Below are 13,268 nucleotides of genomic sequence, written 5' to 3'. Positions count from 1 at the left end.
GGAAGGAAGGAAGGAAGGAAAGAAGGAAGGAAGGAAGGAAGGGAGGGAGGGAAGAAGGGAGGGAGGGAGGGAAAGCAATTGAGCTGAGTTCTGTCCTGCAGTTGTCTGAGAAGCCCCCTGCCCTTCCAAGGACAATGAGATGCTCGTAGAAGTTGGTGCTCACTGCCACCCAGGGGTGCTTACCATGTATCAAATGATACTGTGGCTCCTCAGTCACCTCCTACTGCCACCAACCTCATGGCCATGTCCATTTTGTCCTATAGCTCTGTCTGTTCCTGTCCTTTGTTTGCTTGCTGTGACTGAGGGTCTCACTACATAGCCCATGTCAGTCCCAAGCAACCTCCTGTCTCAGTGCTATGTGGCACTCTACTTTGGGAGATGTGAACAAAAGTCTACTCACCCAGACAGAGGACCAATGACAGAAAGATTTGGCTATCACCAAAGTCCAAGTGGGTGAACCAGTTAGTTTAGGTGGGGCTACTCATAAGAATATGGGTGAGGGATTGCACAGGAGTAGAACTGACTTAAGAGAGTCACATCACCAAAGCCCATCCCAGGACAGGTGACAGTTCACAAAAGCTGGAAGCAGATAGCCTGCAGGAAGCTAGTTGCAGAATGTCCTTTCTAGATAACTCAGTTGATCTGAGCTGCTTCCAGCTGGGCCTTGCCTCTTCCAGGCAGCTCTGTGGTCTAAGAATCTCTGAGCAGTTTTTACAAATTATATATGTGGGGGGGAGGGCGGGGCCTAGTGGATCTGGTCAGTTTCAGGGACTTCCTGAAGCCCTTACTTCCTGTGCTTAAAGCTCTGCCCAGGATGGAATTATCCACCTCCACTTAGAGCATCCTGTTACTTCATCTCCTTTCCTACATCTGGGTCTTAACCAGCTTCCTTCTGAGATGGAAAGTTTCAAAGAAGGTTCTGCTACATTACATCAGGCTTCTGAGTGCCGGGATGACCGGTTTGACCTACCCATTCTGATCCCTCTGGCATTTCCCAGAGCTAAAGGGATCTCTCTCCCTCTGCCTCTCCCTCTCCCCTCTCTCTCCTCCTTCCTCCTTCTCCTCCCTCCTTTTCTCCCTCCCTCTCCCTTCCCCTCTCCCCTCCCCCTCCCCTCCCTCCTTCCCCCCACCTTGCTCCATATGATTCCTCTGCCCTGGTACTGGGTGCTAAGAAAACAAGTTTAGGAGTGAGACAAGAACAGGAGCCTCTGGGACAGATTAGGACAGAAAATGTGTGCACTGAAAGGCCAGTCAGACCAGAGCAGCATCAGCCCCAGCGTAGGTACCCCATACCCCTGCCTGTCTTCATTCTCAGTGGCTTCACCAGTCAGTTACTGAAAGGTAAGGCTGGAACAGCAGGAGTCATTCAGCAGATACCCTGCAGGGACTAGTGTCTGAGCCACCCAAAGGCTGGACCATCCCCGTTCCCCTCCCTCTCTGTGTCTCCCAACTCATTCCCTCCTGCCTGGGCACAAGCACGTGAGGGCACACTCATTTACTCTTGGCCAGTGCCTGAGGTCACCCTATGTTGTCACCTGGGCCATACCCTATGGAAAGACTGTGGGAGCCATAGGTCAGACATATCTCACTGATGACTGTGTACTGGCCCTAGAACTTGAAGACTTCTCAGATGCCAGCGTAGAATGCTGGAAGCAAGAAGCCTGGATCTGAATATAGGCTATGGACACAGAATGATACTACTGACTGGCTAGGAGGCTGTCTTAGGGTTTTACTGCTGTGAGCAGATACCATGACCAAGGCAACTCTTGTAAGGACTACATTTAATTGGGGCTGGCTTACAGGTTCAGAGGTTCAATCCATATTCCATTGTCATCGAGGCCGGGACATGGCAGCATCCAGGCAAGCATGGTGCAGGAGTTGAGAATTCTACATCTTCATCTGAAGGTTGCTAGCAGAATACTGGCTTCTAGGCAGCTAGGAGGAAGGTTTTAAAGCCCATGCCCTGTAAGAGCACCAACTGCTCTACAGAAGGTCCTGAGTTCAAATTCCAGCAACCACATGGTGGCTCACAACCACCCATAATGAGATCTGATGCCCTCTTCTGGTGTGTCTGAAGACAGCTACTGTTTACTTAATAATAAATAAATCTTTAAAAAAAAAAAAAAGCCTATGCCCTCAGTGGCACACGTACTCCAACAAGGCCACACCCACTCCAACAAGGCCACACCTCTAGATAGTGCCACTTTCTGCCAAGCACACACAAACCATCATAGAGGCCCTGTTCTCCTCAGACTCACTTCTTTGGGCTTTAGTTTTTTTCTATGAAATTAGAACCATCGTCACAGCCTCTTTCTGACTTGATAGAACACATAAGCCAAGACTCCTAGAGTGTTCTTATTGTTAGCAAACTGGCCTCGGCAACATTCCTGCAGAATTTGCCATACTAAGGAGCAGGGCGGTGGTCCGGGCCAGGAAAGCAGGGCCTTCAAGGTGCCATCTCATACGTGCCCATGGAAGCTACCTTCATGTGGTATTCCAGAACTAGACTTTTTTTTTTTAAAAGAATAATTCTGTAAGAACTGATAATCAGAGAGATGGTGCCCAGGGTCGCACAACATCTATATGGCTGCGGTGCTGGGAGCAGGGTCAATGACACATCCTGGGGTTCTGGCTAGCGTGTCATTGCTTTGCCCTAAGGAATGACAATGATGCAGAAGCTGAGATGTACCTGGATTTGCTCAGCACCACCCTAGCCACTGTGCTGGACTCCTCAGAGTCCATTCGTCACCTAATGGGTGCCAGTTACACTATCAAACCCAGAGTGTTGATTGAGCTCAGAGAGGGCAGGGAAGGCATTCATCCTCTTACAGCCTGTGAAGAGCAGAGGCAGGACTCACACGCAGGGCTGCTTGGCTTCACTTCCCACAGGACATGCGCCGTGAATGTCCATTGGCAGAACCCTCGACCTGAGCTGGGACCCTGGCCTGCACCCTACCTTGCTCAGAGTAGCCCAGCTTTGGTTCCTGCTCTCGAGTGCCAGCACTAGTATGACCCGGGGACAGGCCACTCAGCACCAGCCACTTTTGCCAAGTGGTTTTGGCCAGAACTGGGTTGCTCCAAGCTGGGAACCTCTGTTGTTGGCCAGCAGTCAGGACTCACTGTTAAGTCAAGATGTCGCTGTCAATCCACCAAAAGACTTCTTTGTCTGCTGTCCACTGGTCCTCTGCCCCTGCACCACTCTCTCTCTCTCTCTTGGCATGAAGAGCCCTCTGTTCACAGGGCTGCAGGCGTCTGGTAGGGTCCAGGGCCCTCCTGGTCGGCTGAAACTTGCCTACCACCGCTTTGCCTTTCTGAGGTCATCCTCACAGCCTTGACCTGGCAATGGCTTCCCTTCTGCCTACCACCAATCCTTAAAGCCCATCCTGGGACCCTCTATGTGCTACCTACCCCAACGAGCCCTTTGGTCCATGCTGGCTACTCCTGCCTCCCTTTTCCTCCCCTGGTCCCTCTCTGTCTCTCTTAGTCATTCCCCGCCCCCGACCCCTTCCTGGGAACAACACAGAACGTGTGAGACCCTGGTGACCCTTAGGGCCAGATCCACCCACTGCACACATTTTGAGCACTTGGATTCTGCTACTACCCTAGTCAGAGCTCCGCTGTTCCCGCTGTAAACAGAGGCAATGTGTCACTTGGTGGCAGAGGATGCGTCACGCCTGCCTTCTAGTGCCACACGCTGCACGTAGACATGCCCTCCAGTTGTCAGGTGGTTAGAGGGATTGGCATCTGGGACAAGGCCCAGCACAGCTCATGAATATTCTTTCTCTGCTGTTTTCTGGTTGTTGGGGTGGGGTTGGGGGGTGGAGACCTTTGCAAAGCCTCAGCCTCGGGGTACGGGGTGGGGGGTGGAGTTAAAGGAAGAATTGCAAAAACACTCTTCATATGCTGTGGTCTAGTCTTGCCCAATCTTGTCCCTTCTTACCTGGGCATGGATTTGGCATGGAGAAGTGCCCTCTTGGTTGGTTGGCTGTTGGGCACTAGAGTTGAGTTGCCTGGCCAGCTCCTCTTTGCTCCAGGCTGTAATTCTGCTGTGGCTCCCCCAAGAGCCTCCTTCTCCATCTCACCACTCTTGGGCAGTGGCCCCTGGACGTCAGGGCCTACTGTGTGCTCTTTTCATCCATCTGTTCATTCATTCAGATATTAACTGAGTTTCTACCCTGAGTCACGGTCACCAGAACTCAAGGCCCTGTTTGCACAAGGCTTAAATTCAGTCTTCCAGCCCCCGTGGGTGGGCCAGGGCAGTGTTCCCCAGGAATCTTCATCTGTAATGTGGGGGTGGGGCCATCCTGAGGATGCTCAGGGTTCACTCAGGAAGGATCACTGGGCTAGAGAAGACTGGATGGAGCCTCTGAAGTAGGTCGTGGTGTGGAGTTCAGGGACACGCCAGCATGTGACAGAGCGTCCCGTGTTGGCCAGAGGCCACCTTATCAGGTGCCTTCTTGCTCTGTGGATCCATGGGCTCCTCCAGACTCTGGGCTTCTCTCTTTCCTCCTGGCTCCAGGTCTTAGTTCCTTTGGCCTTGTCCCTCTGCCCTACTTTGACTGTGTCCTATCTAGTCCAAGAGTCTCTCCTTATTCCAGTATTTTTCCCATACTGAGAGAGGGGCTCTGCCTTCCTCCCCACCTTTTAGATGGGGCGAGGCCTGGGCTTCTGTGTGTCCCTGGTGACAGAGCACTAGGTCTGATACACGATTCAGCAGGAGACTCACTGTCTCAGGACGGCAGGCCTCTGGGCCTGACTTAATCGCTACAGGATTCCCTCTCTCCTCATCCTTCACACATAGCCTTCCACTGCTTTCCAGTCTACCACGAACTCTATTCTGAAAACCCCCGTGTAACCCCGCCCAGTTCCCCTGCTCCCCGCACCTCAACCACTCTACCCTCATACAGCTTCCAGGTCACCACACTTGGGGAAGACCCTTCCTCAGTTTACCCTCTGTGTTCTCCCTGCATCTCATTTCCATTGCTTTAGGTCCTGCCTGACACTGTCATAGCACACTGTCATCCTCTGATGACCTTCTCAGCTTGTCACTAGCCCTGCCTGCTGTAGGTGTCTAGGAAGCACAACTCTGGGACACAGGTGTGGTTAGGGAAGGGAAGGCTTGCAAGGCAAGCGCTCGCTCTCCTGATGGGTCAAGGCTCTGCGGCTGCTCCGAACCTCGCCTTGTTAGCTTAAGGGCCACAGATTTATTTGGGTGGGAGGAGATGCCTTCAGAGCTCCTGAGGAATGGCTGGCTCCCCGTGATGCGGTTCCTCTAGCAAGACCTTGTTTCCCAAGCTCCTCAAACAATGACACTGACTGGGGACCTGGGGACATGTATTCAAATGCCAGACCCCATGGGGATGTTCTCATTCAAACCACCACACAGAGTTTATCGAAATTATCGGCTGGATGGGCGAAATTATTAGTCATCCAGCAGATTAGTTGACTGGTTAGGTTTGTTGTTGTTCAATCTTTGTGTGTGAGTGTGGGTGTGATATGTATCCACACAAGTGTGCATACGTGCATGCGTGCATGTGTGTGTGTGTGTGTACATGTTAGCACGTGTGAACAGAGGCTCATGCATGTCACTGTATGTGTGTGGAGATCAGGATAATTTCAGGTGTCAATCCTTGCCTTGGACCTTGTTTGAAACAAGGTGTTGTACACACTAGGCTGACTGGTCCCCAAGCTTCAGGACCCTCTAGTCTCTGCCTGCCACTGGACACAGGTGTGCTGGGATCGCAGAAATGCACTACCACATCTGGCTCCCTGAACTTTTTTTTATGGATGAATAAGTTGATACATGGATTATTTTATTTTTATTTCAGCTCCCTGTTGTCTGGCTGGTTGACTATGTTTCCTATGTCATAGTGCTTGCAGGTCACTGCTCCCCACCCCCTCACCCCCTCACCCCCACTCCCACCCCCACTATGTGGGTCCTCATACCCAATGACCTCTCTCCGTGTCTTTCACAGGCGCTTGTCCGGTTGCCACCCCACATTTCACAGTGTGATGAAGTCTTTCGGTTCTTTGAGGCACGACCTGAGGATGTCAACCCCCCAAAAGAGTGAGTTGCAGCGTCGCGATTGGGAGGCATGGGACAAATCGGAGGCCTGTGGGGAGGGCGAGCTAGCAATGCTACCCAGCTAAGGGTGTAGCCAAGAGACAGAGATTGTCTTCCCAGACGATCTGCAGAGGGTTGCTATAGTAATCTATCTATAAAGGTCAAAGGTCCATCTATCATCAGCAGGCATCTAAGCCATAACTTATATAGCCTTTGAAGTCAGGGAACAGTGCTGCAGTGAGCACTTTTGTATACACTGACCACACACAAAATATATACATACATGCATGAGTAAGTTATTTTAAAAGAAATGAAAGACAGCCATGGTGGCTCACGCCTTTAACCCCCGCACTCAGGAGGCACGGGCAGGCAGATCTTTGTGAGTTCAAGGTTAGCCAGGCCTAAAGAGTAAGACCCTGTCTCAGAAGTGGGCAGAAGGTGTTGCACCTAGGTAGCATGGCTTCTCACTGCATGTGATGGCAGAGAAGCAGGCTACAGTAGCGTCCCCGGGTTTCAGATGAGCCTTTTAAACTTTGCACCTCTCCAGCCTGCCTCCCTCTGGGAACCGGGTGGTCCTGGTTCTTCGTTCTTCTCCATCCTCCAGACCTTGCTCCTCTGCTCCTTCTTCGCTCTCTAGGGTCCTGGCCTGGCATTGCTTGCTCCCAGCCATGATGGCCTTTCCCTCTCCTCCCATAATGGTGTAGAGAAGAGCACTCATTCTGGGTGGTGGAACCCCATGATCAGGCACTTACAGGGAGAGGGGGCAGTGCTAGTGGTTGGAAGCAATGAGCCCACCTTTTCCCCAGCCCCGGCTCCGTGCCCGTGAGCTAAGCGAATGGGCCCCATTTCACATGTGGTCTGTGAGCCGATGCTGTACAATAGACTAGCCTCATGCCCACCTCCAGAAGCGCCCACCCAACCGCCCAGGTAATGAAGGATGAGGGTCACACTCTGAAGTCAGTCGTTGCCACTCAGGAAGGCCCATTGACCGTTTGTGCAACTTCTAGAATTCTGTCCCTAGCGCAAGCTGAGGCTGGACACATGGTGGGGGGCAAGAGGGGGACCCCCTGAGGTAATCCAGTCAGTGCCACTGGCATGCAGTGAACACTCAAACTATTGTCTGCCAAAGCCTGGGGACAGGACAGGCCGTGACTCGTGGCAGAGCACAGCCCAGCAGTTTGGCCTTTTGTGTCGCCATGGAGACAGGAGTTAGCTGCCTTGAGGCAGCACAGAAGGCCTGTGGCTCAAGAAGTGTGCAGGCCGGGGAAGAGAGTTCTATACGCTGCCTCTGGGCCCTGCCTCCCCGCCCAAGGGGAGACTTGTGTGCCTCCTCGTTCACTGTGAATGAGCCCAGGCCTCCCTGTGACCCTGGGCTGACTGCCCGATGATATATTAGCCAAGTGCCTGCCCCTCCCTCTGAGGGTTGCTTACCTTTCTAGGCCACTGTTCTTGCCCCTGCTCCCCAGCCTAAAACATAAATACGGATCAAGTAGCAGAATATTTTGACTTGTGGCAACTCTGAGGAGAGTTATCAAATTATCAAAGCCAGTGCTCGGCACTGGAATTTGGCAGACAACCTGGCCTCCCTCAAGCATGCTGCAGCTGGAGTTCCTCGGTTTCCTGGGGCTGGGGCATCGTCATGGCCATATTATATGGAAGACAAGGTTTGGAAGCCCAGTCTTGGGGAGGTGGGCAGTCGTTCCAGGCTTTGATCCCCTCATGGGCCACTGTGGTGTCCAGCTGTTGCTCTTTAAGACCAGTGGCCTGGCACAGAAAGGAACTCCTCTAGACCCCTTTGATGGCCTTGGTACACAGCAGGCATGGTGCTACCTCCTCCTGCAGACATCCCAGGAAGGTTGCCCCGCTCTGTGAACACACCGACTGCCCACGCAAGTTTCTGTGCAGTAGAGAACAGGATGCTCTTTTAAAGCCCCTGCCTTTCAACTCCGCTCCAGGCAGTTTTGTAGATCAGTTACTTTGTATCCACTCTCCCTCAGCAAATCCAGCAGGCACTTCTCCTTCAGCATAGCTCCCCACTTGGTCTGAGGCTAGCCCTCCCTTTGCCTGCCCCAGGGCGGGCTCATCACCATGATGGATCATTGGCCTCCTGTTTGATTTCCCAAGTCGCCTCAGCTCCCTGTGATTAGATCATGTCACTCCCAGGTCAATCTTCCTGTCATTTAGAGTCCAAGTTGTCACCTCCCTCTGATCTGATAATGCATGATCTCCCTCCTCTTTCTACTGGAAAGTCAATCCTGTTGGCCATCCATACTCGGGCCTGTCTTAGTGAGGGTTTTACTGCTGTGAACAGACACCATGACCAAGATAACTCTTATAAGGACAATATTTAATTGGGGCTGGCTTACAGTGCAGAGGTTCAGTCTATTATCATCCAGGCATGCAGGAAGGCACTGGAGGATCTGAGAGTTCTACATCTTGTTCTGAAGGCAGCTAGGAGAAGACTGGCTTCCAGACAGCTAGGATGAGGGTCTTAAAAGCCCATGCCCGCAGTGGTGGCCCACACCTTTAATCCCAGCACTTGGGGGGCAGAGGCAGGCAGATTTCTGAGTTTGAGGCCAACCTGGTCTATAGAGTGAGTTCCAGGACAGGCTACACAGAGAAACCCTGTCTCGAAAACAAACAAACAAACAAACAAACAAAGCCCACGTCCATAGTGACACACTTCCTCCAGCAAGGCCACACCTCCAACAAGTGCCATGTCCTGAGCCAAGCATGTTTAAACCCCACAGGGCCTTTTACTGCTGCTTCTGGGCATCGGACACACAGCCCTCAAGAGAATCCCTCACACTGCCTTCTCCATGAGGGCAGCCTGCCTGCCTGCCTGCCTACTTTCCTCCCTCCCTCCCTCCCTCCCTTCTTCCCTTCCTTCCTTCCTTCCTTTCTTCCTTCCTTCTCTGAACCTCCCAGCACCCCCATTGCTTCCTGTTTCTTTATAGAACTTACCAAGAGGTCAGTGGTGTCCTACTTTTTGACTCTTGTTAGCAGAGTGTGAGTGACCCCAAACTCACACATCTGTATCAGAAACTGTGTCACAGAACTAATAACTAGTGTTAAGAGGGCCTTAAGCCAGCAAAAGGAGCCAGCAGGCCAACATGAGACTACTTCCTGCTTCACAGACAGCCATCTTTGTTCCATAAAAAGCTCTCTGGTGTTCTTTCTCTGTCTCTCTGTCTTTCTTATCATTCCATTCCTTTTTATTTTATGTGCACTAGTAGTTGTGCCTACATACATGTCTATGTAAGGGTGTCAGATCCCTGGAAACTGGAGTTATAGACAGTTGTGAGCTGCCATGTGGGTGCTGGGAATTGAACCCAGGTTCTCTGGAAAAATAGCCAGTGCTCTTAACCTCTGAGCTGTCTCTCCATTCCCCCCATCTGGGCTGTCTTAGAAGATACCGGTCCCATCCATGTAGGTTCTCTCTCATGGCCTAACCACCTCCTAATGCTGTCATACTGAATTTAGCTGACATTCCTATCTGTAGCTGTGTTCTTGGAGTGCTAGCATATAAAAAGGTATGTGTATGTGCATGCGTGTGAGTGTGTATATGTACACACATGTGTGTGTTCATACAGATATGCATGAGTATGTGTATAGGCACACACATGCGTGTGAGTGTGTGTGTATGCGTGTGAGTGTGTATATGTACACATGTGTGTGAGTGTGTGTACAGATAGGCATGAGTGTGTGTGTACATCCTGATAAAAAAGGAAAGCAGAAAGAGAGATTGTCTGCCTCGCTGGTCTCGCTGGCCTTGCCGGCCTCGCCCTGTGTCCCCCACACATTATTTTGTCATTTACATCTCGAGCCACCTGAGGAAGAGTCTTTTATCCTAGCTAGCAAGTAGTGAATCCAAAGCCCCAGACCACACAGCCAGGAAGCAGAGAGGCCGATCGATCTTAAAACTCACGCATGCTACCTCAGAGGCCTGAGAGCAGGCCTCCGTCAGACCTTCCCCCGTGGGCTGGGCCTTTCGCCTTACAGTCGCAAGAGGTTAGTGGGCAAGAAAGTCTCGTGATAGGGCGTCTTAGTCTGTCTGTGTGGACTCTGGGGCATCCACAAGGGGCATGGGGTAAGGAGAGAGCTATCGTTGGCACTAGGCACGCAGCTCACTGCTCACCAAGCTTGCACTGCTATAGTGTGAGTTCAAGGATAGCCTGGGCTACATGTGGCCCTGTGTCCAGAAGAGAGAGAAAAACTGGCTCAGCAAGGTGTTTCCATGGGTAAAGGTGCTGACCTGAGTTCAGTGTGGAGACCCACGTTGTGGAAAGAGAGAACTGACTCCCCGTGCATTGTCCTCTAAGCTCCACACATGTGCCATGGCACGTTGCCTGCACACACACACACACACACACACCTACACAAATAGGTAAATACGATTTCTAAATGTTTAAATTTAAAACCTATACTTAAAACTAGAGGGAATTCAATTCAGATATACTGGGAATGCTGAGTTTGTTCTGACAGCCAAGATGAAGCTGGGCAAGTGTGGCGAGCATTGCCTGTGTCCCCATCCCAACACCCAAAAATACGGCCCACTGTCCAGTCCAATACTGGAGGACCATTCACCCTGACTCAGCACGCCTTGTTCCTTGTTTCTGCGGGGACCCCTCAGGCAGTGAGCGAGCTCTGGTCTCTGTTTATTCCTCCTTGTCCAGCCTGCCCTGATGAAATTCTTGAAATTTCATGGGGACAGGCAGGGTCCTGCTGAACTAGTTTTTGTTCTTCAGCTTCAGGGCCACAGAGCTCTCTGTTAAGGCCCAGAACAATGTCCCAATGTTCAGAGAGACTCCAAGTGGGTGGTGGTAGGGCCTGGGCAGATCAGAACCATCTTGCCCCATCCTGCCTCAAGGGCTAGCTTCTTTCTGTCTCAGGGGCCAGAGTGCTGCTGGAAAGTCCCTCCACCAAGCCAAGTCTGTCCCAGCAGCCCTGGCTCCACTACAAACCGGGCACCCTTGGCACGAACACTGGCATCCCTGTGGTGGCTCTGCTCCTGTGACACAGGAGTAGGCACACAGGGAAGCTGTCTGGCTGCAGTCCAGTTAGCCAGAGCACTGGATGTGGAGACTGGGACAGGCCATCTTAGGGGTAAGATGGCATACCTGGGAAACAGGAGTAAAGCTTTCCAGGGAAGGAGGTACAGAGCAGGTAGGAAGGGGAAAGAGATGGTCCAGGCTCCTCCCACTGCCTGCTGGGCAGCAGTGGTTCATCCAGGACCACTGATAAAAGTAGGAAGTCCAGGAGATCATCGCATTTCCCCATTTCCTAGGAGGTCTAGGACAGAGGAAACTATGAGCCTGCCTCAGACCCAGCAGGGGGACAGTGGAAGGACATGTTGTCAATGCAGCCAGGTTTCTGGGAGTTTGAGGTGACTGTTTTTGGGGTCCCCACATTCTCAAACTCACTGGAACCCCAAGCCTGCTTATAAGGTAGGGAATCAGCTTACCTGTGACATTTTAGTTAGAGTTCAGGCTACATCGGGGCTGGCAGCAGGACCTCGATGGCAGTGGCTTTACAACACATGTAAGTCGCTCAGCCATATGTGGGCTGGTTAGAGCAACAGAAGCCGTGTGAGCACACCCCGCCTCACTCTTCGTCACCTCTCCCTGGGACGGAAATGGAAGGTAGTAGAAAGGGCTGTGGAGAGTCCCTCCTGCCGCCTTTCTTTATGCCTAGGTATTTATTGAGCACCTATTACGCGCTAGGAACTACACGGGCCAACTCAAGGCTACAGCTAGGTTCGAGTCTTGCACGGAGTTAATCAGTGATCTGGTCAGAACACGCAGTGCTGCTGTGACCCTCAGTGGATCGCTTCTCTTCAAACCTTTGATTCTCATTTTGTACCCAGATCCAAAGTTACCTCTCCCCATCCTGTACAGATGGGATCTGGCTCTAGCTGTAGGTCAGTGTTTGGAGGCATCTCACAGAGTCCTCACTCCAGGCTCTTCCCATGGGTGGTTAGCAGCCAGCTGGTCTCTGGCTTAGGAACTGGAGCAGAGAGCCAGCCCCACCTTATGCTGGGCTGCATCCTGGTTGTCCTGGTTAGTCCTTCAGCTAGGCAACTCAGTTCATCTATCATCATTCATCTAGCCAGGGACATGGGCCACCCTGCCCTCCCAGCAACCTATCAGCGGCCACTGGCTAATGCACAGAGAGCGTCTCCATAGAAACGGATAAGAGAACCAGCGGGGCCCAGTGGCTGTGGGTCCAAGAGAGATTGAGTGAGGGAGGGCACGGGACTCCGTGTAAGTGCATCCTGCCCACCTCTGCCACAGTCCCTTCCACCTGAGTGCAAAGGGAAATGTGTCAGCCCTGAGTGACAGAGTTTCTATGTCTGGCTGCATGTTGGATAGGCCAACAGGAAGGACGAAGATCCAAAAGCTCTTGTCTGTCCGGACCACTCCAGCAAGGGTCAGTGAGGGCTTGGTACAAGCAGAAAGGCTGTTCTCAGAATAGGCACAGGGTTTCTGACTCCCTTAAACAAGAACATAGTGAAAATATTGGGGTGCCGGTACAGGGTGACCTGGGGTCCTAGTATTTTCTCACATTGTGCTTTCTGTTCTCCCCTGATCCCCAGCCTTGGGAGGAGTTGAGTGTGCGTGTCTGTCTTTCCCACATGCTTTCTGTCTAATGCCTGGTCCAGGTGCCCTCAGGCATCTCCAGCAAAACAAACAAGCCCCCACCCACCCACCCAGGCATCTTCAGCTGGACGGGTGTTCCCCAGCATCTCCAGCTGGACAGGTGTTCCCCCAGCATCTCCAGCTGGACAGGTGTTCCCCCAGCATCTCCAGCTAGACAGGTGTTCTCCCCCGGCATCTCCAGCTGGACAGGTGTTCCCCCAGCATCTCCAGCTGGACAGGTGTTCCCCAAGCATCTCCAGCTAGACAGGTGTTCTCCCCCGGCATCTCCAGCTGGACAGGTGTTCCCCAGCATCTCCAGCTAGACAGGTGTTCCCTCAGCATCTCCAGCTGGACAGGTGTTCCCCCAGCATCTCCAGCTGGACAGGTGTTCCCCCAGCATCTCCAGCTAGACAGGTGTTCTCCCCCGGCATCTCCAGCTGGACAGGTGTTCCCCCAGCATCTCCAGCTAGACAGGTGTTCCCCCAGCATCTCCAGCTAGACAGGTGTTCCCCCAGCATCTCCAGCTGGACAGGTGTTCCCCCAGCATCTCCAGCTGGACAGGTGTT

At 52.4% G+C, this 13,268-nt stretch overlaps 1 protein-coding gene across 5 annotated transcripts in view; it reads left to right on the top strand.

Annotated features, from left to right (window-relative positions):
• Sh3pxd2a (SH3 and PX domains 2A) overlaps positions 1–13,268 on the top strand; it is a 210,116-nt gene that overhangs the window by 96,402 nt on the left and 100,446 nt on the right. For all 5 annotated transcript variants that reach the window (XM_031390612.1, XM_031390609.1, XM_031390611.1 and 2 more), the window contains one exon: positions 5,976–6,067. In XM_031390612.1, coding sequence (XP_031246472.1) covers positions 5,976–6,067 — 92 coding nt within the window. The remainder of the gene's footprint in view (positions 1–5,975; positions 6,068–13,268) is intronic.

This window comes from Mastomys coucha, unplaced genomic scaffold (genome assembly GCF_008632895.1).
Source record: "Mastomys coucha isolate ucsf_1 unplaced genomic scaffold, UCSF_Mcou_1 pScaffold21, whole genome shotgun sequence".
Lineage (NCBI taxonomy): Eukaryota > Metazoa > Chordata > Mammalia > Rodentia > Muridae > Mastomys > Mastomys coucha.
Note: the sequence above shows the minus strand (reverse complement) of the source record. Positions and strands in the feature narration are given on the sequence as shown.